The following is a 27,409-nucleotide window of genomic DNA, read 5'->3' on the forward strand; positions in this document are numbered from 1 at the left end:
TACATTTAAAAGGATAGTTCTCACAACAATGGACTATTTTGACAATATACTTACTATGTTTCAGTGCCTTGACCGTGGTAGGACCCTTGCAGAAATCTCTCGACTTCATTAAAAATATCTTAATTGTGTTCCAAAGATGAATGAAGGTCTTACAAGTTTGGAACAAGTCATTAATGAGAGAATTTTCATTTTGGTGTGAACTATTCCTTTAAGAGTTTCAGTGTCTACTTTTTTTTTTTTTTAAGTCGTTTGTTTTTCTCATTTTTGAATGTTACTTTTTAGGTTTATTTTTTACGTCATTTTGTTTTGTTTTATTTAGCAGTCATTTTCATTCTTCCTAAACTTACAGCTGAGGTCAAAAGTTTACATCCCCCTTTCAGAATCATTAAAAATGTTAATTATTTTCCAAAATAAGAGGGATCATACAAAATTCATGTTATTGTTTGTTTAGCACTGACCTGAATAAGATATTTCACATAAAAGATGTTTACATATAGTCCATAAGAGAAAATAATACTTGAATTTATAAAAATGACCCCCTTCAAAAGTTTACATATGCTTGATTCTTAACACTGTGTTGTTACCTGAATGATCCTCAGCTGTGTTTTTTGTTTGTTTGTTTAGTGATAGTTGTTCATGAGTCCCTTGTTTGTCATGAACAGTTAAACTGCCTGCCGTTCTTCAAAAAAAAAACCTTTAGGTCCACAGATTCTTTGGTTTTTCAGCCTTTTTGTGTATTTGAACTCTTTCCAATGACTGCATGATTTTGAGATCCATCTTTTCACACTGAGGGACTCATATGCAACTATTACAGAAGGTTCAAACACTCACTGATGCTTCAGAAGGAAAAAAACATGCATTAAGAGCCGGGGGTGAAAACTTTTGAACAGAATGGAGATGAGACATTTTTCTTATTTTGCCTAAATATCATATTTTTTTAAATTTAGTATTGCCCTTCAAAGGATACAGAAGATAAAATAAGATAAATTTATCCTGATCTTCAAATTCAAAAAGTTTTCACCCCCCCCCCAGCTCTAAATGCATTGTGTTCCCTTCTGGAGCATCAGTGAGTGTTTGAATCTTCTGTAATAGTTGCATATGAGTCCCTCAGTTGTCCTCAGTGTGAAAAGATGGATCTTAAAAAAAAAAAACATACAGTCATTGTTGGAAAGGGTTCAAATGCACAAAAATGCTAAATCAAGGGGATGTAAATTTTTGAACTGGGTCATTTTTATAAAATCAAAAATTATCTTTTTCTAGTGGACTATATGTAAACATCTTTTACTTGAAATATCTTATTCAGGTCAGTACTAAATAAACAATAACATGCATTTTGTATGACCCACTTATTTTGGTAAAATGATTCTGAAAGGGGGATGTAAACGTTTGACCTACTGTATGTCTGTTAGTTGCCAAGACAACATTTCTAATGTTGTTTTTAAAAATGTTAAAGTTTACCCCATCTAATTAAAAAAAGAAAAATAATTAAATGTTTTTTAATAGTTCTGGTTTTAGAAACAACATATTGTAAGGGTGTTTATAAGACATTATAAAAAAAATTTAGAATATCCTTATAATTCATTATAAATACTGGCGCCATGGCGTTAAGCGATATTTTATTTTATTTTTTTACACAGAACAACTGAAAAAACTGACAAAAGAAGAAAGATGGAGAAAGATCCATAATCAGTCCAAAAAAAGTGTTATATGAGCCTCCAACAGACTGTTTGGAGATGCTTAACTGCTCTATTCATCAGGGCTTCACAGAACTTGCTCATCCCAGCCTTTGCCAACCTCATATGCCAGCCGCAGAGAGTGCCTTTTTCTAAACACCCATCCCATGATGCACTGTTCTCCAACCACAGCTTACTTAACAACAATGATCCTGAGCAAACCCAGCTGAGTGTTTGCAAATCATTTATTAACATGTTGCGCATTCTAGAAAAAAAAAAAAAAACTTCAGAACCAGAATCACAAGCCTACTGTAATTAAGGTTTTAGCTTGCAAACAATGAATACAACAATAGTGAATGTAATATAAACCAGTCCTAACAGAATATTTAAAAAATTCTCAATACACATCCAAATAATCAAGTGAACAAGTCGATAACATTGCATCCCCATGAGCACATGCACTACCCACAACACCACAGCTCTGACCTAAAACAAGATTTTGACGCACATAGCATGTGTTGGAAATGTCACAGGCAAACCAGCCCAAGTCTTTGAAGGCTCTAGACTTTAATAAAGTTTGCAGTCATTCATGTCTTCAATGATCAAAGCTCCCTCACCATCCATGTGTGAATGCACCGGTTCATGAAGCGTGGAAAGCTGTGTCTGTTTACAGCTCGAGCTAGGTCCTTCCCAGCTGAGCCTGGCTCTCGCTCTCGGCCTGTGCCTTTGCAAGATGAAGCCTGCCAAGATGCTTTAACGAACCGTAACGCGATTATGTAATCCACTGTCAGTGAGGAGCACTAGAACTATCTCCCATTTGTCTTGCGACCCTATGTGCTCTGCATGCTCAAGAAAACAAGGCTCTGAGGTAACTCTTCTAAAACACAGATTTGAGCCATTTTTTCAGATTGAGGACCAGAACATGTTACTGGATCAGCAGATTTTAAGAGTCCTGGAACCACAAACACATCACAGTTTACCCAAAAATAAAAAATAAGTCATTAATTACTAATTATAAGTCATGTCGTTCCAAACCTGTAAGACCTCTGTTCATCTTCAGAACACAAATTAAGATATTTTTTAACGAGATCTGAGAGGTCTTACGATTTGAAACGACATGAAGGTGAGTAATTAATGACAGAATTTCCATTTTTAGGCAAACTATCCCTTTAACTAACACTACAATATACACCGAAAAGTGCAAAAACTATACCTTCAGTTCATCGCTGGGACAGAAGCCTAAAAAAGAAGTATGCACCCAATAGGTGCATATTGGTGCCTTTGAATAGTATTATACACCCTTAAAGTACTACCATGAACCCATTGTTTTGAGAGTGCAATAAGTGAAAAATAGGTTCATAGTGTACAAGTTCTATGCCACTATCCCTGAAATCTGATTGGTTGATGGGGAAATTGCTCCAGAAGCAACAAGGATGTTAATTCAGGTACATGTGACCCAGAATCAAACCACTAAAGGGCTGTAAAAACGCATAACTTAAGGATGAAGGATTTTACGTGACTATGCAATTAACCAACCAGTTGGATACATCTCTGAACAAACGGGTAATTAGCATTTTAAAAAACACAAACACATACACATTAAGCTCTGCACGCCAAACCGCTGTTGTGATTAACCTCATTATTACCAATTGTGTATAACCGGGAAAACACACACATACACAAACAAACACAAGTTTGCTTATTTCTAACGGTAAGAACAACAGACAACACACTCACTGGGGCGTCACGTTGAACTAACTTACCGAATTTCCTGTCCGCGAAGGCAACGGCGAGCGCGTGGACAGAGAGCAAGGCGAGGAGGAGCAGCGCGCGCACGGAAGCCATCCTGCCCATCAAGCCCAAACAGCTCTCGTTAATTCGGCATAGCGGCTCTCACGTTTCAGGGGTGATGTGATTATAGCGGAAGTAGGTCAGAGGCGAATGCGATGGAGGATAGTGAGATGAGTGATGCTCTGGTACCCCGTGTCCTGTACTCAACTCCAAGAGGCGAGAGGCGCGTTCAGCACCACGGTCAGCGCCCCGCCTCGGATACTGACGTCACTAGCTACTTGCGCTTTCTCGATGTGTGTTTTTTAAGACTTCTGCGCGGTGGGTTGTATTTAGTTTGCAGCGATGGACGGCACTTCTTTTCTTCTCTTCTCTTATCAGACAGAAGCAGCTGAGGAAGGGTTATCTGCGTTGCTCTTGAGCGCATTTGTTTTGCTCAAAGGTTGTGCCCCCTACCGAAACGCTAGTATGATATACCTGACAAACAGGGCACTACAAAAATAAATCACATGCCACGTGTGTGGTGAACAAACAAGTCAACGTAACGCTAAAATTTAGCATGTCAAACAATCAACATTCATACCCTTGCAAGCAGAGAAAATGAAGTTTACACCATGAATAGTGAAGACTAAATACGGGCACGTTTCACGTTTGAGCATTAATTGGGAAGTATTACTAGGATTATGTGAACAAAAGCAGACATAAAAAGGAGAAAAAGCGAAATACACTCTACCAGTAAAAAGTTTTTGAACAATAAGATTATTAATGTTTTTTTTTGTTGTTCTTTTAAATAAGTCTTTATTTGATCCAAAGAACAGCAAAAAATAAAATTTTGAAATATTTTTACTATTTAAAATAACTATTTTCTATTTGAACATATTTTAAAATGTAATTTATTCCTGTGATCAAAGCTGAATTTTCATCATCATTACTCCAGACTTCAGTATCACATGATCCTTCAGAAATCATTCTAATATGCTGATTTGCTGTTCAAGAAATATTTGTTATTATTATCAGTATTTAAAACAGTTGAGTACATTTTTTTTTTTCAGGATTCTTTGATGAACAGAAAGATCCAAAGATTAGCATTTATCTGAAATAAAAAGCTTTTCTAACATTATACACTATACCATTCAAAGGCTTGGAGTCAGTATAAAAATGAATGATACAGACATTTATAATGTTACAAAAGATTTCTATTTCAGATAAATGCTGTTCTTCTGAACTTTCTACTCAAAGAAATCTGAAAAAAAAAAAAAAAATAAATAAATAAATAAATAATAATAATAAAATAAAAATCTACTCAGCTGTTTTCAACAATAATAATGAATGTTTTGAGCAGCAAATCAGAATATTAGAATGATTTCTGAAGGATCATGTGACTGGAGTAATGATGCTAAAAATTCAGCTTTGAAATCACAGAAATAAATTACATTTTAAAATATATTCAAATAAAAAACAATTATTTTAAATAGAAAAAATATTTCAAAATTGTACCGTTTTTGCTGGTCTTTGGATCAAATAAATGCAGGCTTGATGAGCAGAAGAGACTTCTTTAAAAAACCCATCATACTGTTCAAAAACTTTTGACTGGTGGTATAGGAACAATTTTGTAGTAGTAGTCACGCATCCACCCAAACATTTAGGTTTAAGTTTAATCACAAGCAGTCTTGAATCTCATGTGCTTTTTCTTTATTTCACACCTTGATTGTAGAACATGACACTGTAAAGACCTCAGATTGGAAAGTATATCTCAGAATTTGCATTTAGCAATTACTTGTCTGCATATCTGTATGGTTTAACAGGGAAATGTGTAACACATCAAACCTCAGAAATTGGATCTAAGTATAAAGCATACAAGGTAAATAGGAGGGACATATTTCTTCAAAGACACTTTAAATGAAAGCATCATCTTAACTTATACCAGATTCACTGAAGTGTCTTAAAAATTAGAAGATTTTTAAAAGATTGCTAAGATTATAACCTACAGTTGCACCAGATGCAGTGGAAACACTGTTGCATTTGAAACTGTAAAAAAGAAAATTGATAGTGATTCCACTGAACCAAGATGTTTTATGGAAGTTTTGATTATTTAGTGAATGTTCTTGTACATAGAGAGCGCAAAACAAAAACTTGCAAGAGAGTATATAGCTGTGAGAACAAAATAAGGAATAAATGATTTCGTGGGAGTACGCATAAGCTCTAAACTATTAGCTTGCCCCTTTAACTGTCTGGTTGTTGGCATGGACTTAGGATATCATTCAGCATCCTGACAGTGGATTCATAGACGGTCCTAAGATTGAGAGTGAAAGAGAGAGAGCAAAACAGCATTAACAATGATAGTACAGTTATCATTGTATATAGAAATCTGACAGCATGCTTTCACAATATGACATGTAAATTATTTTACCTCTGTATACTGTCAGAGTTTTCTGCAGTGATGTTGTAATAGTTCTGTATTTGTCTGCGTACAGACAAAGCAGTTTCCTTCAACTCCATAATAAATGTATCTGCTGTAATGAACAGAAAGTTAAAAATAATCATTTACTCGTAGGATTTTATCAAAGAAACAAAACTTTAGTCTGTGTGAAATAGTGTTGCAACGATACTAGCATTTCTAAATACTGTAAAAAATACTGATATTTGATACCATGGCCAAAAATTGCCACAGCATTAAGGCCATACAGTCTAAACTGTACACAAGTAAGAATTTTTTGTAATTTTAGACTTTGTCAATCTTGTGCACTTTTTTTTTTGTTGTGACAGTGTTTCAACCCACATCATATTCACATTTTAAAAGCCAAACAATTTGAATGGTTTCATTTTATTAATAATAATAATAATAATAATACTAATAATAATAATCATCATCATCATCATCATACATTATTTTCATATCCAAGACAGAATTATATCATGTTCTAACACACCTGCACTTTAAAATAAAAGTGAATATTTCATAATTATTTATTTTTATAATTATTTTAGTTTACCTTAGAAAAATTAAGCATGTAATTTCTTCATGATTTCTTCATTCTTAAACCCTCAAGCACGGCTAAAAAGCCAATTTAGATATTACAGAAAAAAAAAAAAACTAAGCCTAATTTATACAAAATTCAAATATTATCAATGTTTATGAAGACAAGTGAAGTCAGTAATAAAATAACAAAAATTTAATTTTCAACAAATGGCACTAATAAACACAACAGATCAAATATACAAATGAATACAGTGAGATTTCTGTCTTTTGTTGTTTGAATACATGAATATTCAATGTTTTGAATAATCAAAAATCATTAGGATATTAAGTAAACATTATGTTCCATAAAGATATTTTGTACATTTTCTACCGTAAATCAAAACTCAATTTTTGATTAGTAATATGCATTGCTAAAAACTTCATTTGGACAACTTTAAAGGCGATTTTCTCAATATTTTGATTTTTTTTTTTTTTTTTTTTTTTGCACCCTGTTTCCAGATTTTCAAATAGTTGTATCTCTATCATCAAACTACAGATCAATGGAAAGCTAATTTATTCAGCTTTCAGATGATGTATACATCTCAATTAAAAAAAAGCCCCTTATGACTGGTTTTGTGGTCCAGGGTCACATTTAGTTATTATTAAAGTAGCAAAAACTTACATTGTTTGATGATGGTCAGAATGTGTGTAACTGCAGCCCACTGCGTGATACTATCAATGGCCTCGGACTCTATAGAGGAGCTCATTTCAGATAGAAAGAACCTAGAACACACCAGAAAATGATCTAAATTGTTCAATTTAGGTATAAACGCAGGCTTTTAGTTCTAGTTGCTGTTTAATGTTACCTGGTAACAGCAGGTGATTTGAGCGTCACTTTGAGTATGGTGTTCGAGAGAGGTGGAAGGTCGTTAGCCGTCTCTGGAGTCAACACTTCTTCCACATGAGAGATCTGCATGAAAAAGTTGCTTTCTACAATCATTCTTCCATGCGTGTCAATTTGTTACTTTCATCCATTAAATTATTTTTATACATGGCTTTAGTCAGCTTTTCCACACTTCTTATGGTTTCATTTTGTCTCAAGAACAAAACACTTTTTATATCATTCATTTACAGATAAGATCTGAGTAAAAAGAAAGGCTTTGAGCTCAACGAATCTTTCAATTAAAAATACAAAGGAGAAATGCCACACAAACATCAAACAGCGCAGAAAGCTAAACAATTAGCGGATTTACCTTCTGCAAGGTGCGGCTGATATCAATAATAACTGCTGCACAGAGTGATGAGAAGACTCCTGTGATGAACTCTGACATCTCAGTTGTAAACTTAGTCACCAGCAAGAAGTCATAAAGAGCTTCTTCAGAAGAGAAACACAGCTAAAGATACATAAAGAAAGGCTTTTTAAAAATCAAGAAATGTCATCAGGTAGACTAAATTTGAACTAAGACTATGGAAATGGAAAGTGGGCCCTAATGTCTTTTTTTTTAAAGGCCTCACCTCCTGACCCTCTTCCTTGTCTTTACGCAGTCGATGCGCTATGATCTCCACAACTTTCTGGAAGATGTTGGTCAAAATGCGGATAGTGAGGGACGTTTGATCATCTTGTGCCTCAGCTGTATGGGAAAGGCAGCCCTGTGCCACCTCAGTAAGCAGAGTGAGCACATGAGGGATGCACAAGTATCCTTTCTCTAAATGAAAACATACGAAACAATTGTGATAAAGCATCACGCTATAAAGTGATGCAGCTGTAATGTCAAAACCCACAAGACTAATTTGCCATGGGTTCCTAAGAGACTTTCCTATATGTTTATATAACTGGTTATATATAACCAATTTTATGATTGTTGTATAATAATTTCAATTTATGAATAAAACAAGGTCTGTGGTAAATATAAACTGATGATACTTTAAAGTTTTACTCTATATGGGAATTACACATGGACGTGCTAAATGTGTAAATTTTAAAGCTGTTATGTTAATAAAAAAACAAAAAAACAAAAAAAAAAGTTTGTTCATAATAAGTAATTAAACAAGAACATTTTTTTAGTGTGAGTGTGTGCAGTTTATGCTGTACAAAAAACCTCATGAACCAAAAAATGGTCATGTTTACCACAGACCTTTTTTTTTACTAATTGAGAAACCCATAAGAAAAATCTCAGGGGAAACTATGGCAAATGAGTCTTCTGGGTTTTGGCAACACAGTTGCAGGTGGTTAAACATATTTTTGTATCTTGACTAAACACATACATCTGCCAGCTTTTTTCTCCAAAACATGTAATACAATCGCTGGGCCCTAGAGCAGCATAAAGATTTAATATTCACCTGTCTGCAGCACAGCAGCAACATGCTGCAGTAAGTGATCTCTGAAATCACCATCTCCAACAGAAACCCGCAGCACATTCTTGGACACCGTTAAACAACTCTGACAATGATACAGAAAGAGAAACAAATTGTATACATAATCTAAAATCATGTGTGTCTGCACAATTCATTGTGAAACTGAAACAATGGATTAGTTTTAGGATTAGGCCTTTTCTATCATTTTCAACAAGGAAAACACTATTTTTAGTATATAATATTGTATATAAAGCCTTAAAATGTTTTGCATGTATGCTAAAAGTTTGTTGGTAAGATTTGTTTTGTTTTTTTAAGTCTCTTATGGTCCCCAAGGCTGCATTTATTTGATTTATTTGATTAAAAATACAATAAAAAAGGTAATATTATGACCATTTAAAGTGCCTATATTATGGATTTTTGAAAACTACCTTTCATGCAGTGTGTAGCACAGCTCTAAGTGAGTCATGCAAATGAGTCGTATTTAAAACGAATCTTAAGCTGTTTCAAGTTGACGTCAACTTGAAACATTAGCATATTGCCCGCCCACCTGTTGCACACCCAGACCTGGGAAAACTTGAACCCCCCCCCTCCCTAAAACACCATAGCGGATTCCTGTGGAGAAGACGCCATGCTCTGCACAATAAATGCATATAAGACAATGAAAGTGTTTTTTTGAATTGTATGCATGTCAACCTGTTGTTGGAGACTTCCAAAACCAAAATATGAACCTTTCATAATCCATAATAGGGGCACTTAAATTGGCAAATTGGCAACGGAAAACAAAAAAACAAAAAAAAAAACACTGATCATGCCACTCACTTCTACTATCTTCCTGCTTAAGGACAACTGCTGTTCACTGCTGGAGCTCGCCAAGAAAGGAAGGACTCTTTTCTCTACCCAGGACACAGAATGCTCCAGGGATTTGAGGAACTCCCGCTCCTCTGGGTACTGCAGAATCAGAAAGAGGTGCTGATTATGAGTTTTATTTGTTTAATATGAAAGTGAGCTTACAAACCATTCAAGCAACTACTGCTTGATCTGCAGTTAACAAAGTCCAAGTCATGTCCAATGAAAACCATTTGCACAGTTCAGCATAGGACAGATGGAAGACGTCAGTACTGTATTATAAGCTTGAGATTCTGAGACCTACTTTAACTGCTGAAATGAGTCGTCATGTCACCTCAGTGCTTAGGATTGTCTAGCTGAAGTACTGACAGACAAATTATTTTAATTTAAACCACTCTTCACATCTTAACATTGTTTTTATGAGTCTGTTTAGTGAATGTTGGCTTTCTTTGGAGTGTAAAGGAAGAGGGGTTACTACAGTACACTTACTTTGTGTTGAAGATGGATACTGAGTCGGCCATGGAAGATAAAAGCTCTCAGTGCTGTTTCAATGACTGCCACATTGAACTCTGTTTCACTCAGAGAGGAGAACAACAGCGACTGCACACATAAACAAATGAAAATGAGAATAGTTCCAAAATGATGGTATTTTCTGGAATTAGTTCAGAACCAAACACAAAACAAAACTTTAAGAAGTTATTTTCTGATAATTTACTCACCCCCATGTCATCCAAAATTTCTTTCTTTCTTCAGTCGAAAAGAAGGTTTTTTAGGAAAACATTCCAGGATTTTTCTCCATATTCTTCACCTCAAAGGTGGCCAATGGGTTAAAGGTCCAAATTGCTGTTTCAAAGGGCTCTACATGATCCCAGCCAAAGAATAAGGGTCTTATCTAGTCAAACAATCTGCCATTTTTTAAGAAAAACACAAACTGTATTGACCCAGATTACACAAACTACGCATGCACATCGCCGAGACAAGAAAGACGACATTTTAGGTTAAAAAGTATATAAACTGTCAATCTGTTTCGAAAATGATTGATCGTTTTGCTAGACAAGACCCTTCTTCCTTGGCTGGGATTGTTTAGAGCCATTTGAAGCTTCATTTAAACTGCATTTTGGAAGTTCAAACTTGGGGGCAGCATTGAAGTCCACTATATGGAGAACATTCCTGAAATGTTTTCTTCAAGAAACATAATTTCTTATCTACTGAAGAAAGAAAGACATGAACATCTTGGATGACAAAGGGGTGAGTAAATTATCTGTAAATTTTTGTTCCGGAAATGAACTTCTCCTTTAAAGTTGCAGAGTGGACCTTCAACCAGTTGGCCACCACTGAAGTCCACAATATGGAGGAAAATCCTTAAATGTTTTTCTCAAAAACCTTCATTTTTTTGCGACTGAAGACAGACAGACATGAACATCTTGAATGACATGGGGGAGAGTGAAATATCAGGAAATTTTCCTTCTGTAAGTGAACTTCTCCTTTAAAACTTTTTAACCAGAAAACATACCCACCTTTTTTCAGATCATAAAGGTGGAAAAAAACAATTCTATAAGCTCATGACAGAGCTGTGACTAATATAATAAGAGCAATAACATAATGTCATTCAGCTGAACAACTCGGTGCAGCAGTATCTTCAATGCAAGACTGGTGATAACCTGCAATTACACTATTGACTTTGTAACTAACGACAGTAATAGTATGTGTTTGTGCCAATTCTCTGTAATAATAATCATCAAATCTCTGTACCTTCCATTTGTTGAGGGCCTTATGGAGCGGTCTGATCTGATCCAATGGCAGTGTGAACAGACAGTCTCGTGTTTTAGGGTGCAGGAGCAGATAATCCAGATAGTCTAGGCCCAGATCTGGCTTTGACTCCTCCAGCCCATCAAAATGAACTTTGCCAGTTGTATCTTCATCACCTTGCTGACAAGAGAGTAATCATAGAGGATATGAAAACACCATAAACATCTAATGAATCCCCACATGAACACAACATTTACCACTCTTACAGGTGCGGCTTCCACAAGCCAGTTCTCCATCAGCTCCACAATATGGCTGATCTGCCCCCAGCTACAGAGACACTCCACCGACTGACTGTATGCCGTCACAGCGGTCCCCGCTTTCAAACTCCTCAAGTGAGACATCACTTTACTTCTGCAGAGAGGAACACACAGTCATGCAGTACAGCCAGACTGCCCTACAGATCGCTGTAAAGCCTTGAAAAAAAAACACTCAATCCCATCAGCATTAAAGAACGCCTTTGGGATCAAATAGGAATCAGAATTGGCATTTCACTTTTGAGCCAACCTGCTGTTCTGGGGAGATGGCTAAGAAACCATGTGGACTTTGTTAGACGCTCAACAGGAAAGAAGATTTTGAAATGCTCTTTTCTTCGTTCTACTGTCTTTTGCAGGAATAGCTCCCCGAAAAATGACAATTCAGATTCATCTCATGTTAAGGATGTGTTTTCATTTTTAGCTGCATTATTGCCTTAAAATGGGGCATTTAACAATGTGAGCTGCATTGAGGGGTAGTTGAGGGAAGAGTCCTACTAACCTCAGAGCTGGAACAGAAGAGGCAGGAAGTAGGGAGGCTAGAAGAATGAGAGGGGCTTTACACCGCTCCTCCTGCGCACACACATATGCACAACACTGTGTTATGTTGCAACCACATTGCATCAGCTTTAAGGAGGTGATTACAGTGCTCAGCTTTGCTCTTTAAATCGTCCTTTGGTTCCCTGTGTGAATGTGCTTCTTACCTGGAAGATTTTAAGATACTGGGGCAGAACAGTTGCGAACTTTGACGTGGTGTACTTGAAGGCCTCCTGGTTAGCCACGAGAGATTTCTGAACACTCTTCCACAGAATTACGAGGATCTCCAGCAGGCTGGCCATGGAGGTGGTGTCCTGCACTGAGAGAACATCCTCCAACATCTAGTGACAACGACAAACATAAACATTATTTATTCATTTATTTTTGGTCATTCCTTTTTAAACACCATGCCAGCTTCTAGGCTATGTTCAAGGCAAGAGCTAGGTTTAGTTATTCAAAATTAAAATTAAATATGTTTAAGATGCATTTTTCTAAAAAACTTAAAACTACATTTGGATTTTAATTATTATTTATAGCCATTTGAAGTTTACAATCATTGCTTGACAGTGTGTAGGATATTGTGGAAAACATTTAATCTGAATATTGACAGACTTTGTTTAAAAATATATTTCTCATATGTGGTAAAAAAGGAAGCAAAATCCAGTTTGTAAAGAATATATAACTGTATGTACACTACCATTTTAAAGATTTGTATTTTTTAAAAGAAAGTTTTTTTTTCAAGGATGCATTAAATTGATCAAAAGCAATAGTAAAGACTTTTACCTTGTTATAAAAAAAAATTATATTTCAAATAAATACTGTTTTTTTAAACTTTCTATTTGTCACAGAAACCTAAAAAAAAAAAAAATACTACGGTTTTCACAAAAACTATTCAGCAGAACCGTTTACAACTTTAATAAGAAAAAATGTTTCTTGATTAAGTGACACTGAAGACTGGAGTAGTGATTGCTGAAAAATCAGATTTGCCATTTAAATTACATTTTAAAATATATTAAAATAGAAAAAGTATATATACATTTTAAACCATAATAATATTTCACAACATTATTGTTTTTACTGTGTTTTTGATTAAATAAATGCAGCCTTGGTTAGGGTAAGGTTAGGATTCTTTAAAAAAAAATAAGACTGAAGTACTTTACACATACAAGCTTTTCTGAAGATCCAGGACTTGCATTTATAACAGATTACTGTCATATTAAAAGTGATCTTTTTTTTTTTTGGTTATATTTTTGTTTTTTGTTTTTTTTTACACACAGCTATGTCATAATTATTCAACCCCTATTCAACATTGCAGCTTTTAGTCACTTTTTTGTATGGCAGGGAACAAATTTGTCTTGAAACACTATTAAACCTTTAGAAACTATTAGAAAACAGAATTAGCTTAGGCTGTTATACATATAAACAGTTTGAAGTCTGAAGTCTGAGTATCAAATAAGTCAACAGAGCTCTTACAAAATCTATAGAGAAGCTATAGAGAAGAAATAACCATTACTTTAGAAAGTCTAAATCTATATGAAGATTTCCAAAACATTCAAAGTTTCTAGAGACACAGCTGGCAGCCTTATTCCTTAGTTTAAAATGTGCTGTGCCAGAAAGCCTTTGAGGGTGTTTAACAAAAAAGAACAATATCATAAAATGTTTGATCAGAACTGAGGAAAAACCAGCAATGTGCGGTCAAAGACTTGCAAGATGTCCCTACGAAAGGAGGAAAAAACATTTCAATGCAGTGTATAAGAAGAACACAAAACAAGTATGGCCTTCATGTTGAAGCATCTTGCCAAATACTACTCTTGACTAATAAGAACAAAAAGGACAACTTGAATATGCTAAAATTCATTTGGATAGACCTGTGGAGTTCTGGAAGAATGTTTTATGGAGTGATGTGACCAAACTGGAACTTTTTGGACCTATGGATCAGCGGCATGTATGGTGCAAAAAAGGCAAAACTTATGTGCAGAAGAACACCATCTCTATCGTCAAACTTGGAGGTGGGCCAGTCCTGTTAAGGGGCTGTTTTACTACTGCAGGAAATGGAAATAATGACTGTATGAAGGATACAATGGATTCTTTGAAGTATCAGGCCATTTTGGCAAGAATTGTGTGCTTTTGGTGCAAAGACTTAAGATGATGATCAGCGGACTTTCCTGCAGAACAGCCGTCTCAAATTATATATCCAAATCTTCTGCTTGGTTCAGGTATCATAGGATGATAGTGGCCTGTTCAGTCTCCAGATTTAATTCTCATTGAAAATATTTGGTTGAATTTGAAGAAAGCAGTGGCAAAGTGAAAACTAAAGATTATCAGTGATCTGAATGCTTTTTCAGGTGAGGAATGGGCCAAGACTGCAGTAGAGAGGTGAAAGAAGCTTCTAAGCACTTCCAATCAGCGTTTATTGGTGGTTTTAAAGAGTAAAAGATTCTGCACCAAATTTGACTTTTAGAGGTTGAATAATTTTAAACATGACTGTTTAGAGCAAATCTGAATTTTTAAAAATTATTATTAATCAACTTACGTTCTCAGAATTACTCAAATGTGTATTAATACACTTTCTCTAATAGTGTACAGATGTCTTTGTTGAATTATTTTCACAAAATTTTGTCTTGGAAAACCTCTGTATGACCCTGGCCACAATACTGTAACTCAGTTTCAGGTTGTTACTGAACCTCTTATAGCCTAGGCCATCTTTGTGGAGAGCAAAAATTCTAATTCTCAAATCTTCAGAGAATTCTTTGCCATGATGTGCCTTGTTGAACATCCAGTGGTCAGTATGAGAGAATTGTACTCAAAGCACCAAATTTGTATAGTCCTGTCAAGCATAATAGGACATGTGGCTTTGCATGGTTAAATGACATTTATCACTTAGGGTGTACTCACTTTTGTTGCTAGCTATTTTGACAATAATGGCTATGTTGAGTTATTTTCATGGGACAGTAAATATACACTGCTATACAAGCTGCACATTGACTACTCTAAAATATATCCAAGTTTCATTTCTATAGTATTGTTACTTAAGAATATATACTGAAAACGTTGCTGAAATGTGAGGGGTGTACTCACTTTTGTGAGATACTGTGTATATATATATATATATATATATATATATACACACAGTTTATATGTTTATATGTTTCAATATAACTATATATAAATATATAAGAAATCTTACTGACCCCAAACTTTTAAACAGTAGTATAAATTAAGTCTCACCGTGCTGTTTTCTTTATTGCTAGATGCAAATTCTTCATCTCCTGCATTTTGAATGCACACATTCAGGCACTTTCGGATCACCAGCATCAGCTTGACTACAAAGAGATAGCAATGTGAGTTGCGTTTATTTTGACATTTCTAAGAATGACACATACTTTACTTCCAAATGTCAAAACTAAACCCTAACATCTCAACACAATATAAAACAGAATTCATATTTAAGAAAGCTTACTGAGGTATCTAACACAATCTAACCTATATTAGCAGGAGCCGTGTACAGATATGCGTGCTGGTAAAACTTGCGAGCCGCCCCGGGGTTTGTCTGAATCAGGGTGACACATCGCTCACACCAGACAGTCTCTGACTGGTTGACTGGAAAGAATGAGTTGAACAGGAGATTGACGATTCGCTTGGAAACAGGAGGAGAGTCCATTTCCAATCGAGCCAGCAGGTGCTCTAGAGAACAAACTTTCCAAAACTGTGGTGGGAAAAAAAATAATAGCCAAAAATGAGCACACTAATATTTAGTATTAACATTTTTTTTTAATTTTTGTACTAACATTGGACAGCATATTTGGTGAGAGAACAAGTGAAGTGTCAAATAATGTCAATACAGCTTATAAAGGCTCAGAATGTGATTTAATCATTTATTTTTCTTCATAATCATATATTTTTCTTACCTTGGCTGCCCGGACAGCCTTGATCTTGAGGAGCATGCCCACAAAGGCGACACGCACCTTTTCAGAGCTGTCATGGAGGCTACTCTTCAGAGCAGGCAACAATTTTTCCATGAGTGGGTGACTTAAACTGTTATCCAGAATTATAGACATGCACTGCAGAGCAAACAAACAGGCTTTAACAAGGCTTAGACATGGACAAAAAAATAATGATGAAAATAAATAGCACAAAAGTTCAATCAAACTGTGAACATTAATTTAAAATATATCTTGTCTTTCATGTTAAAATGTCTCTGTAAGCAGTGCTAAACCCGAACTTTTTTAATTAACGATTGGGTACATTCCATTCCATCTAAAAATCCTATTATAGCTCGTAAATGACTAAATCAAGCTGAAATCACTCAGCAGAAGACAGTGTCCTTTCTCAGGCAGTAAATGGCTTTAAATTGCATTTCTACTGCAAAACTGGAAAGATGTTAAGCAATTGCTCCCCATCTCTCTCTGATCACTTGCACTTTTCTCAAGTGATTGATAGACGGTCAGGGTTTTACCATGAAGACGGAGCAGCGGACATCTGGAGAGCTTGTGTCATTAGCCAGCTGCAGGATGAGCTTCTCCAGTAGGTCAGTGATGACTGTGGAAGGGATGACCTCCCAGCAACGAGCTAGGACAGAACATACGCCCAGCACTGCAGAAGAGCGCACAAGGGGCTGTGGGTCATCAAGGAGAGCCTACAGAGACAAAAAGGGTCAATTTAATAGCCATATAAGCTACTGACGTTTTTTTGACTGCTATCGAGTGGAACAGTCAGTTTCCCAATAGTAAAAATGTCAATCATTTTCTCCATGGGGAGCTGATTTTTAATGCTAACTTATTAAAAAGAAGACAGACCTATCGTGAGCTATGAGGCTGTTAATCAATATTAATTGGTTTTGCTAAAGCCACCATCCTGCATTATTTCAATATTCAAGTCTAACAGCAAAATTCCTGGTGAAAAACTACTTTACCCATGATTCTTCAAAAAAATTGCTTTTTGTTGTGATTCGCCATGTATCTGGTTAATCTGGTTCAATGCTTATAATTCTTAAACAAAATACTTATGGAACCAAGGCCACTGGAAAATGGGTATACACTGGTGTACTGTATTTGCACATACAGACCGCCCTTTACTGAAATTCTTCTGATTAGTTTATTGTGTGAATATTACAAAATATCAATAATGTGTAATCATGCAATCAACTGTTGACATACAAACAGTAAATCAAGTTGTTTCTGAACAGCCTGATCCACCATCTCACTGCTCATGCTGGGGTCATGGATGGGAAAAGCCTCAGTGAAGAGCAGTGTGGCATTGGCACGAACCTCAGCATTGGTGGCCTGTTGAAAAGGATTGAAAAAATGTCTAAATGAACAAGGTGATATACTAAAGCATTAACTTCAGGCGTGTACAACAGTTTTAAAGTGTAAACACAATAAAACAACACACTCTCAAATGATTTATGTTCTACCTTTAATGCTTTCCACAGAATTGGCTTGTAGAGTCTGTGCAGCATCTCATCGACACCCTCACGAAACTTCTGCTTGTGGAAATAAGTAAGGATCTATATGCAGAGACAGGGACAATTTTTTACTTAAAGTGAAGAATTAAGTTTCAAAATTCAGAGAACATTTGTCAAATCTTCCTGTAAGTAGCAAACAAGCCTTCTGATTATTATTACTATTTCACATTATTATAGTTTTTATTATTGTTTCTAGTAAATGTAGCCTTGGTGAGAACTTTTGAACAGTTCGTATTTAATAATTCACTTAATTGGAATAAAGATGAAATTGGTCTCTCACCTGTCTGACTTTGCCGTGTACTGGTGAGTTCCTGTGCAGCAACAGACCATGCTGCATTAAGTCCTGGATGCAGGTGGACTCAATCTCTTCCAGGAAAGAGCCGGATGCCTTCCTCCATGCTCTGAAGTAAATCTCAGCCACATGAACAGACAGAGCTCTGTAAGTAGAGTTGGGAAAAAAGACAGCTAAAATCAAACCGCAGATCAAACAGAACAAATGCACAGTGTACTTGCATTGCTGCAGAACTGTCTTGCTTGGCTTGTTTTAATAAGTACAAGTTTGTGTGGAGAAGATGACATCATGCAAGTTTTTCTTCAAATATGTGAAGTACTATTTCATTCTAGATCCTTAAAGATGCACTAAGTAATTTACATCCCAAATGACAATTCCACATAAAATCCCTAAAAGGCAAGTCAGTTTTCTTGGTAGCCATTAGGCATTTAATCCACATTTGCATTATAAAAGTAATTCCATTGTTGTAGCGGCTTTACTTATCATCTATATATTAAGCGTAGCTGCTTTTCAGTTTCATATTACCATTTTTTAAAAAATGGTATTTTTAAAAATTTTGAAAAAATTGGTCTGTCTCTCCCTCATACATCTCTTAAAATAAACAAAGTTACCGAGTGCACCTTTAAGCATTATAAAACAACAGGTCATGAGTGTTTGAAATACTTTGGGAAAAACTGCAGCTGATTCTTAATGGTTTCATGAATCATCCGAATGAAGTTGTCGTTCCAAGAAAAAAGGAAGGCAAGGAACCGTTTCCCCTGAAAAATGAGCAATAAACAGTGTTATATAAAAATGATCTACAGTAGAAACTAATCTCTTGAACATATGAGCCCAAAAATAAACAAACCTCTTCTTGTTTAATATGAGAGGGCCTGAAGAAACACTGGAGGAGAGGATCAATGACCTGCTGCCCTCTCTCAGATGCAAAATCCACACTGAGAAGCACCTCTCGTAGAGTACAGAGTCTCCTGAGCTCACTGACCTTGGAACATATCCAAAAAGCATAAATACTTTTCATCCACAATATGGAATATTAAATTATCTGCCAGTTTATCATTTATAATGATATAAAGTGGTTCTAGTACCGGTTTCTCAAGGGTAACAGTGTTCTCCAAACAGACAAGGAAAGCAGTCCAACCAAGCTCCTCTTTCCCTTTTAGATCCTGTCTCCACCAGCATTCAAACAGCCAATGAATAGCCTGCTGGAGGGGTGTGTGTGACAGTGGCAAAGCACTCTCTATACCTGGAGTAAGATACAACAATAGAGGAAATGCATTCTATACAACCCTATATAACAATTTTTTTTAAATTATGAATCTTTTTGAAGTGTACAATGGTGATGAAACCTGCAACCATTTGGATTTACCCGATCCACCTTATTTTCCCGTAAGAGTGGGCGCTGCCATTTGTAAATTTTATGGGTCTGGCTTTCGGTCTCATCCACGTCTAGCTATTTTTAGCTGTACAAAACAGCTTGTTTTGCTGCTTGATATGGCAAATTGGTGTGTCTTACCATATTATTTTAATGTATTATGTTAATTATAAACACACTGGTTTGCAGCGCAAGCAGTTTTACCGTTTACTGCACGTTGTTATTTTTCTCGTTACCTCCCTATAGTGGCTAATGAACCGGAAGTCTCGCCCATAGGCTTACTTCAGCGTTAAAGAATACGAATTTAAAAAAATAAAATACTTTATTCATCAAGGATCTATTATATTGATCAAAAGTGACAGTAAATACATTTATGTTACAAATATTTCAATTTTTTTAAAAAATGGTTTCTATCCAAAGGCTTTCTATTAATCAAATAATCCTGAAATTTCCACAAAAATATTAAGCGGCACAACAGTTTTCAACATTGATAATAATAATTATACATTTTTCTTGAGCAGCAATTCAGCAAATTAGAATGACTTCTGAAAGATTATGTTTTGTCATCACAGGAATAGAAGACTTTTATAAAATATATGAAAATAGAAAACATTTTAAATTGTAATGCCATTTCACGTTGTGTTTTTACTGTATTTTTTTTATTAAGTAAAAGTAGCCTTGGTGAGCATAAGAGACTTTTTTCAAAAACCTTTTAAAACAATCTTAAAAATTATTTAATGGTAGTATAACTGGATATTTAATAAAATCATTATTAACAATTACAAACAGTTTAAAGTTGGGTGAAATATTACATCATGTAATTATGCTGTAACTGTTGTGATATTTTATTCAAAAATACGAGGTATGGTTATAACCATAATTAATACACTGATCACTATGGTGATTGTTTCAACGACTGCTTTAATGTTGGATGTCTTAATAAAAACCTTGAGTCTTAGGTGCCCTCTAATGGGCAAGTACGGTGCTTTCCATTGGGCAGCACCAATGAACTAGAGTGAACCAGTAACTTTAGGTGACTTCCAAAAATTTTCAGGGAGTATAAGTATACAAGGTATAAGTATGGGTGCCCCACCAGACAAAAATTCAGATGCGGTGGCTGTCATGTTGTCTAATTTTGACATATGGAACTCTGTTTCTTGAGCTTTAATGACAAATTTGAGGAGACCATTGTTTGTTTCCACGACATAAGCTCTATCATGGTAAAATGTTCAAAGGCTAATATTGTCACAGCATTTTCAAACAACAAGATACTTCAAGTTACAGTACAAGTACTTACAGTTTAGCATCTGGGCACATTCGAGAAGAGATGTATAGGTGTCATTTTCCTGCAAAATGTCTACAGAGACTGTAGAAACAATCGTGACGCCCTCTATTACTGCCATTGTCTGCATCTGAAAGGAAACAAGAATAAACTCCCTGTCATTTTGACACGTTCTCAAAAAGTGCTTGGATTTCTGTCTTTCGAACCATTAGCAGCCTTACCTGCTCCTCAGAAATCTCCACCTCCATGTCGCCCGCGTCCTCCTCGGCTCCAGTGATCCAGCGCTCTGGAGGGTGAGCGGCGAGGCTGTGTTGCAGCAACTTCAGCTGTCTCTCCCACAGCTCCTGCCTCTGACTCCTCTGCAGCTCTGGCAAAACCTCCGCCAGGTCAAACGGATCCGCTCCATCCTTCTGCAACACAAACAGTAGTTTTAGCTCTTTCTGTTTTCTTGATTTCACTGGTAGTTCTGAAGACTGACTTGCATAGACTTTGCTTATTTATTAAAAGTAAATTTGTTATATCTAGAAAGTAACAGCATCATATAGCCATAACATAAGGTCTTGTTTGTCTTTAGTTACCTTTAATTGTTTAAACAGATAAAAAAAATCTTTTGAAAAATTATTAAAATTATATTAAGTGCATTACATTATATACTACGCCTTCTAAATAAAAAGCGCACTTTAGCATACTTTTGAAACGATTACTTATTACAGAAATAATATGATTAAAAAACATACTTAATCTCAAACGTAATGTAATGATTTTTGGACAGTTAACTGTACGCTGTAATCTTTAGATGTGATTTCATGATTACTTACATTGTCTTTCAAGTATGTTTCAATTGTACTGTCAAATGTACTGACATACATTTGTGACCCTGGACCACAAAACCAGTCTTAATTCGCTGGGTTATATGTATACATGTTATATATATATATACATATATATGTATATAGGTTATAGCTACATATATATGTAGCAATAGCCAAAAATACATTGTATGGGTCAAAAATTATAGATTTTTCTTTTATGCCAAAAATCATTAGGAAATTAAGTAAAGATCATGTTCCATGAAGATATTTTGCAAAGTTCCTACTGTAAATATATCAAAACATAATTTTTGATTAGTAATATGCATTGTTAAGAGCTTCATTTGGACAACTTTAAAGGTGATTTTCTCAATATTTAGATTTTTTTGCACCCTCAGATTCCAGATTTCAAATAGTTGTATCTATCAAATATCGTTCTATCACAGCAAACCATACATCAATGGAACGCTTATTTATTCGGTTTTCTGATGATGTATAAATCTCAATTTCGAAACATTTACCCTTATGACTGGTTTTGTGGTCCCGGGTCACATTTATGGTAAACTAAATTTTAGTTTCTTTTGAAAATTTGTCACGTAGCTAAATATAGTTGTAATTACACATTTGTAATGATAACAATGCTACTTGTAATGTAACTTGCTATTCAGCACATTAGAAATGTATTTACTTATGCAATACTGAATAACACACTACAAATAACGTTAATTGTGGTTTAATATTAGTCACTACTTTAAAAAAATGAGTGTACTTCTTGAAAGCACGTCAAAAATTTAAGAAACAATTATGAAAGTATACTCTCTTAACGTTACTTTTTAAATGTATTAAGTGACACTGACATTTCTAAGCATGACTTACATGTAATCTGATGAAGTTCAGAAAGTCCTGGACGTGCTCTTGATGGACAGATTCCAGAAACTGCTTTCGTTTCGACATTTCGCTTATAAGTTAGTCCTTCCAAACAGAAGAGAAATGAGGTTTTGACACGGAAAGCTTTTGTTTCGTATACACACAACAAAGTATTATTTTCTAAAGTATATCAACACATATAACAACACAGTACCAATATAATATGTTCTGTCAGCGCAAACCTGTCAGTTTGTTTACATACAGGAAAATGAGTCGCGCCGTCTGTTTCAGTATTTCCCCGCTCAAAATTAAAGTAGCGTCATGACGTCAGGCGTAATGTTTCGTCGTCACAGTGCTGATGTGGCAGCGCCACCTGCTGTAGGGGCGATGGACGGCGCTCACGTGTAAATGCAATTTCATCGTTATCTCAGTTAGAAAGCTTAACTTCTCTATAACGTTATTTATATAACCATTAACACGCTTCAAAAGCTGGCCACTGTTACAGAATATCAGCTTGTACATTTACTATTACTATTACTACTCAAATATACAACAGCTAATCTCCTGCAGATGGCGCCAAAAGCGCGTTGTATGTTAAGTCAGCCAAGTCATTTCCAACACCGTTAAGTTAAGCAATGATAGGTAAATTATATATATATATATATATATATTGTAATTACACGCTTACTACTTCTCTGTTATAAAAAAATACCAATAAATTGAAAAATATATATATTTTAAACATGACGCCAAGAAAACTGGATTTTACAGTTATTAGACAATATTGTTCTTTATCAACTTTATCAACAATTGAGTAATGCAGGACTTTAAAAAAAGGCCAAAATATTAAGCATTATATTTTATTAGGTTGCCTCAACACCTTCCATACAACCTTGTTAAAATAAATCATCAAAAACAGAAGTATGAATAGACACAATATTAAAATAACTTAAAACAATTAAGATAATAAAATGCATTCAGGCCCTTTAAGTTACAAGTTCATTGTGATTCAAGTTGAATTTCTTATTTTAATGATATCATGCATAATGCATAGAGAATAATAAGGCTGGGAATCATATCAACAGCCATTTCACAGTCTTTAAACAATCCATTAGCAAAACACTTTGTAACCAAGCTATTCTCATCTTACAAACGTCACATACTAAATACACATTTTGCCTTTCCTCATAAAACTCTTGCAAACAAAATAGATATCAAACATTTCTGTACAGGCTTTTCAGTTTGTGTTGTGCAACAGGATACAGTAAAATACTTTTAAAACAAATTATAAATGCATAATTTATGAGGAGCCCGATATAACTTTCCGTAACTGTATGTGATAGAAAAAAGCAGCATAAAATCTAAGAAAACATTAACGTTCATACATACATATATACATACATACGTATACATGTACCCTTTTTTCCACTTGCAACCATGTCTTTAGCCATGTGTTTTGTGTAATATACTGCCTCAAACAAACAATAATGCTACAATAACAACGTCTGATATTTTTTTCTGATATGATTTTGATTGCTTACAAAACATAGTATTAAACTTACAAATCAAAACGTTTCAAATTATCAAAATAACTTAAATACAATAAATAAAGGCACATTTATTAATAAATCTAATGATCTTTTTTATACTGTTGTTTCTTAACTTCAATGGTAACCATTTTTATTTGGTAAAAAAGTGAAATTCTGTGTCCAAACACCAAGACGACAAAATAAAAGCATAAAACAAAAACAAGCAGACAAAACAAAAAAGACGATCAGAATGAATCCTTAGAGAAAGTGTGAGTAAGCGGGACATTGGCGCTTAATGTGGCAATTTTAGCTTTGGTGAGAATGAGAGAGACACTTTGTAGGCCAGTGTAAATCCCAGTAGAAGTAGCCTGGTTTAGTTAGTCCAGCGCTGCTCTTCTGCTACTGAAGCTTCTGCATTATCCTGTGCGTGCCGTGGCATGTCCCACTTATCTGCTGTTCCGTTCCTTCCTGCTTTCTAGCATGGCCCACTACGTCTGAATTATCTTCTTCGATCCATCCTCAGTCAGATGATACCTGAGAGATAAAGGAAGCTTTTGAAATCCAGAAAAAGTACATTTACAAGAGTGACTGTATGAATGAATGAGAAACACACCATTGGGTCCATCCTTTAGAAATGTCTTCACTTGCCAAGTCCACAATTGCCTGGGGCAAAAACATCTGTGAGCATCCAAATAAATCAATACAATGCGAAAAAGAAGGAACAGTCAATGAATCAGTGTTTTTACCTTGCCCAGTAGTACTTTGTGTTTGGACAACAGTCCTCCTCCATTCTTGACAGCCACATCCAAAGTTCTCCTGTGCAGTTCCACTATAGACACACTGAACTCAAAGCTGACAAAAGCAACACAACAAGAGATTGTTACTAATGTTACTGGATTACTATGCTATTTGCATCTGCACTTGAGTATGCAGGCAACTGGCATCCAGAAACCTTTAGTAATTACAGTATGTTACACAATAAGAAAACTTCTCAGAAATATCAGCTGTTGTATCATACAGTGTGTTACAAAGTCTTGGTTTGGAGGGTAAAACAGTTAGCTAGCTCTGTTGAGTAAGAAACTCCGATGTGGGTTTAATATTAAAGGAATGTCATGCAAATGCATACAGCAAGATAAACAGCAGACATCACTTTGAATCTGGTGGGTCGTCTTCTCATTTGAATGCAATTTAAATGAGTTAAAGATGTCACTATGTTTGGAACCCCATTAGATTTGACGTGAATACTATTCGTAAAATGTGTATTAGTATGCTAAGACTATTAGCAATATAATATTACAGACTTTTACTCCTCTAAACAGAGCATAGTTTTTCATTTTTACTTCTCAACTGCCGTTAGAATCACCTTTCTATTTACCACCTTACACAATATTGTACATTAAAATGGAAGATGAATAAAATGTATTGTGTAAAAGTAATGCGCTTTAATTGTACTGAATGTGCAGTGGACTTGCACCATACATCAAATTTTAAAAGCCTAATTTAAAAAGAAAAACTGTACTGGTAGGATTTTATTTACAAAATATTTTAATTTATTGTTGTGTTTAAAAAAAAAAATACACTAAAGCTGTGTATTATGTTTATGTATATTCTACAGTATATGTATATGTACTTGATTTTACCTGCAGTGCGTAATTCAATATTACGATATCAAGTAAATGCAGTTTAAATTTACTGAATTGCAACTTCATTATTACAAGTGTTTAATAACAAACATATGTACATTGATGTTAAATAGTTTGGGATCAGTACAATTTTTTTTTTTTATCAAAAATACAGAAAAAAAACCTGTAATATTGTAAAATAATATTGCAATTTCTAATATTGGCTTCCTATTTTAATATACTTTAAAATATAATTTATTTCTGTGACGCAGTGCTGAATTTTCAGCCATTACCCTCGGTCTTCAATGTCACATGATCCTTCAGAAATCATTCTAATATGCTGATTTATTGTCAGTGTCGACACTGTTTTGCTGGAACCTGTAAAACTTTTTTCTTTGATGAATAAAAATTTTAAAAGACCAGCATTTATTCAAAATAGAAATCTTTTCTAACAATACAAGTCTTCTCTATTACTTTTTATTCATTTAACACATCCTTGCTGAATAAACTATTTCTTTATGAAAAAAAGAAAGAAAAATGTACTAATTACAAACTTTTGAATAGTAGTGTATATTGTAACACAAAATTTCTATTTTGAATAAACACTGTTTTTATTTATCAAAGAATCCTGAAAAAAGTACCATAGGTCCTGAAAAATATTAAGCAGCACAACGGTTTCCAACACTGATTATAAATCAGCAAATTAAATTGATTTCTGAAATATCATATGACACTTAAGTAATGACTGCTGAAAATGTAGCTTCGCTTCACAGGAATAAATGATATTTTAAAGTATATTAAAATAGAAACTGCTATTTTAAATTGCAATTATATTTCAATATAAAAAAAAAATTCTGTATTTTTCAGAAAAAAAAAAAAATACATACAGCCTTGATTAGCATAAGAAACTTCTTTTTTTAAAAAAAAAAACAAAAAAAACAACTATAAAGCTCTTACTGATCCACAACTTTTGAACAGCAGTGTAAATGTATTACATGTTTTATAAGTTTCAACAGAAATTACATCAGTAGTTTACCATAAATGCTAAATATAAATCAGTATTTATCAACCATATTTCAAAGACAATAAAAGTAATTTCAAAATTACACACAAAGACGTTCTTAAGTCTTACTTAGCGTGGCTCAAAAACACTCTAATGTTCAGCTAAATGCATTTAATATAAATTCAAACTATAATACGTTTTCATTTAATTGCAGTTAAATGTCAGAAAGCATAACATTCTGTTTGCACTTGAGTATACTCTTTCTATAATAAATAATCTTTTGCCAAAGTGCATCTGTTTTTACAAGGTCTTTCTGTAGAAAGACCTTGATTAATTATTTAAGATAAAGATTTTGAAATGGTCTGTGCGTTTAGTGTTTCTTACGACTGGTCGTAGATAGGATTGAGCGTCTTCTTGAGTGTGCTGGTTTTCCTGCGGCCACTCCGGCTCTTGTCTGGTAACAGGTACAGGCGGATATATGGGTCTGAGCCATCTTTAGACAGCGCTATGAGGTTTCTGTGATTAAGATGCATGAAAACACATATTCACACAAAAGCAACAGAAGTATTTTTACAAGAACCTGTTGCATCACCATTTATACAAATTCAAACATACAAATGCAAACACACATCCCCCATTATTTGCACACACTATTGTTAATGTTCAAGAGAGTTAACCACTGATCATTTCAGTGACCAAAAAACTCACTAATATACTGGATGTATTCAGTGTAAAAGTAAAGAAATTACATGAGAATTAGTAAACAAAATGACTGGAAGTGGTAGTATAATACACAGAAAGATTAAAGTTAATGTGTATGCCATTCTCACCTGCAGGCATGAACCACTACAATAAGTTTATTCCTTTGTGAGCTGTGTCGGATAGTGAGCTGGACTTCACCGAGTGGATACTGACTCAGCCCAAAGCCGCTGAAACAGAGAAACACCATGT

At 34.7% G+C, this 27,409-nt stretch overlaps 3 protein-coding genes across 8 annotated transcripts in view; all 3 read right to left on the bottom strand.

Moving 5' to 3' along the window:
• Window positions 1–3,805, bottom strand: part of ptprn2 (protein tyrosine phosphatase receptor type N2) — a 199,445-nt gene extending 195,640 nt beyond the window's left edge. Inside the window, exon 1 of the mRNA XM_051114640.1 lies at window positions 3,437–3,805. Coding sequence (XP_050970597.1) covers window positions 3,437–3,527 — 91 coding nt within the window. The 5' untranslated portion in view covers window positions 3,528–3,805. The remainder of the gene's footprint in view (window positions 1–3,436) is intronic.
• A 1,303-nt stretch (window positions 3,806–5,108) lies between these two features.
• On the bottom strand, window positions 5,109–22,603 carry ncapg2 (non-SMC condensin II complex, subunit G2). Of its 4 annotated transcripts, none has more exons than XM_051113850.1 (27): window positions 22,567–22,603; window positions 22,314–22,409; window positions 20,850–21,038; window positions 20,644–20,758; window positions 19,060–19,217; window positions 18,822–18,956; window positions 18,638–18,732; window positions 17,963–18,119; window positions 17,632–17,724; window positions 17,375–17,500; window positions 16,675–16,854; window positions 16,127–16,279; window positions 15,702–15,924; window positions 15,447–15,541; window positions 12,386–12,559; window positions 12,184–12,254; window positions 11,628–11,781; window positions 11,374–11,550; window positions 10,111–10,221; window positions 9,595–9,723; window positions 8,761–8,860; window positions 7,936–8,126; window positions 7,674–7,814; window positions 7,287–7,390; window positions 7,103–7,203; window positions 5,872–5,974; window positions 5,109–5,754 (listed from the first exon to the last, which is right to left on the bottom strand). In XM_051113850.1, exons 2-27 carry the CDS (start codon window positions 22,389–22,391, stop codon window positions 5,685–5,687), a joined length of 3,423 nt encoding a protein of 1,140 aa, XP_050969807.1. In that variant the 5' UTR covers window positions 22,392–22,409; window positions 22,567–22,603; the 3' UTR covers window positions 5,109–5,684. The 4 variants fall into 4 exon arrangements, with proteins under 4 accessions (XP_050969807.1, XP_050969806.1, XP_050969808.1 ...); XM_051113849.1 differs by having other exon boundaries at window positions 22,519–22,577; XM_051113851.1 differs by having other exon boundaries at window positions 22,547–22,568.
• Window positions 22,604–23,160: 557 nt separating this feature from the next.
• esyt2b (extended synaptotagmin-like protein 2b) overlaps window positions 23,161–27,409 on the bottom strand; it is a 38,467-nt gene continuing 34,218 nt past the window's right edge. For all 3 annotated transcript variants that reach the window (XM_051115853.1, XM_051115855.1, XM_051115856.1), the window contains 5 exons: window positions 27,289–27,387; window positions 26,843–26,974; window positions 24,580–24,685; window positions 24,447–24,496; window positions 23,161–24,367 (listed from right to left, as the gene is read on the bottom strand). In XM_051115853.1, the coding sequence (XP_050971810.1) occupies window positions 24,322–24,367; window positions 24,447–24,496; window positions 24,580–24,685; window positions 26,843–26,974; window positions 27,289–27,387 (433 nt within the window). In that variant the 3' untranslated portion in view covers window positions 23,161–24,321. The remainder of the gene's footprint in view (window positions 24,368–24,446; window positions 24,497–24,579; window positions 24,686–26,842; window positions 26,975–27,288; window positions 27,388–27,409) is intronic.

This window comes from Labeo rohita, chromosome 7, assembly GCF_022985175.1.
Source record: "Labeo rohita strain BAU-BD-2019 chromosome 7, IGBB_LRoh.1.0, whole genome shotgun sequence".
NCBI lineage: Eukaryota > Metazoa > Chordata > Actinopteri > Cypriniformes > Cyprinidae > Labeo > Labeo rohita.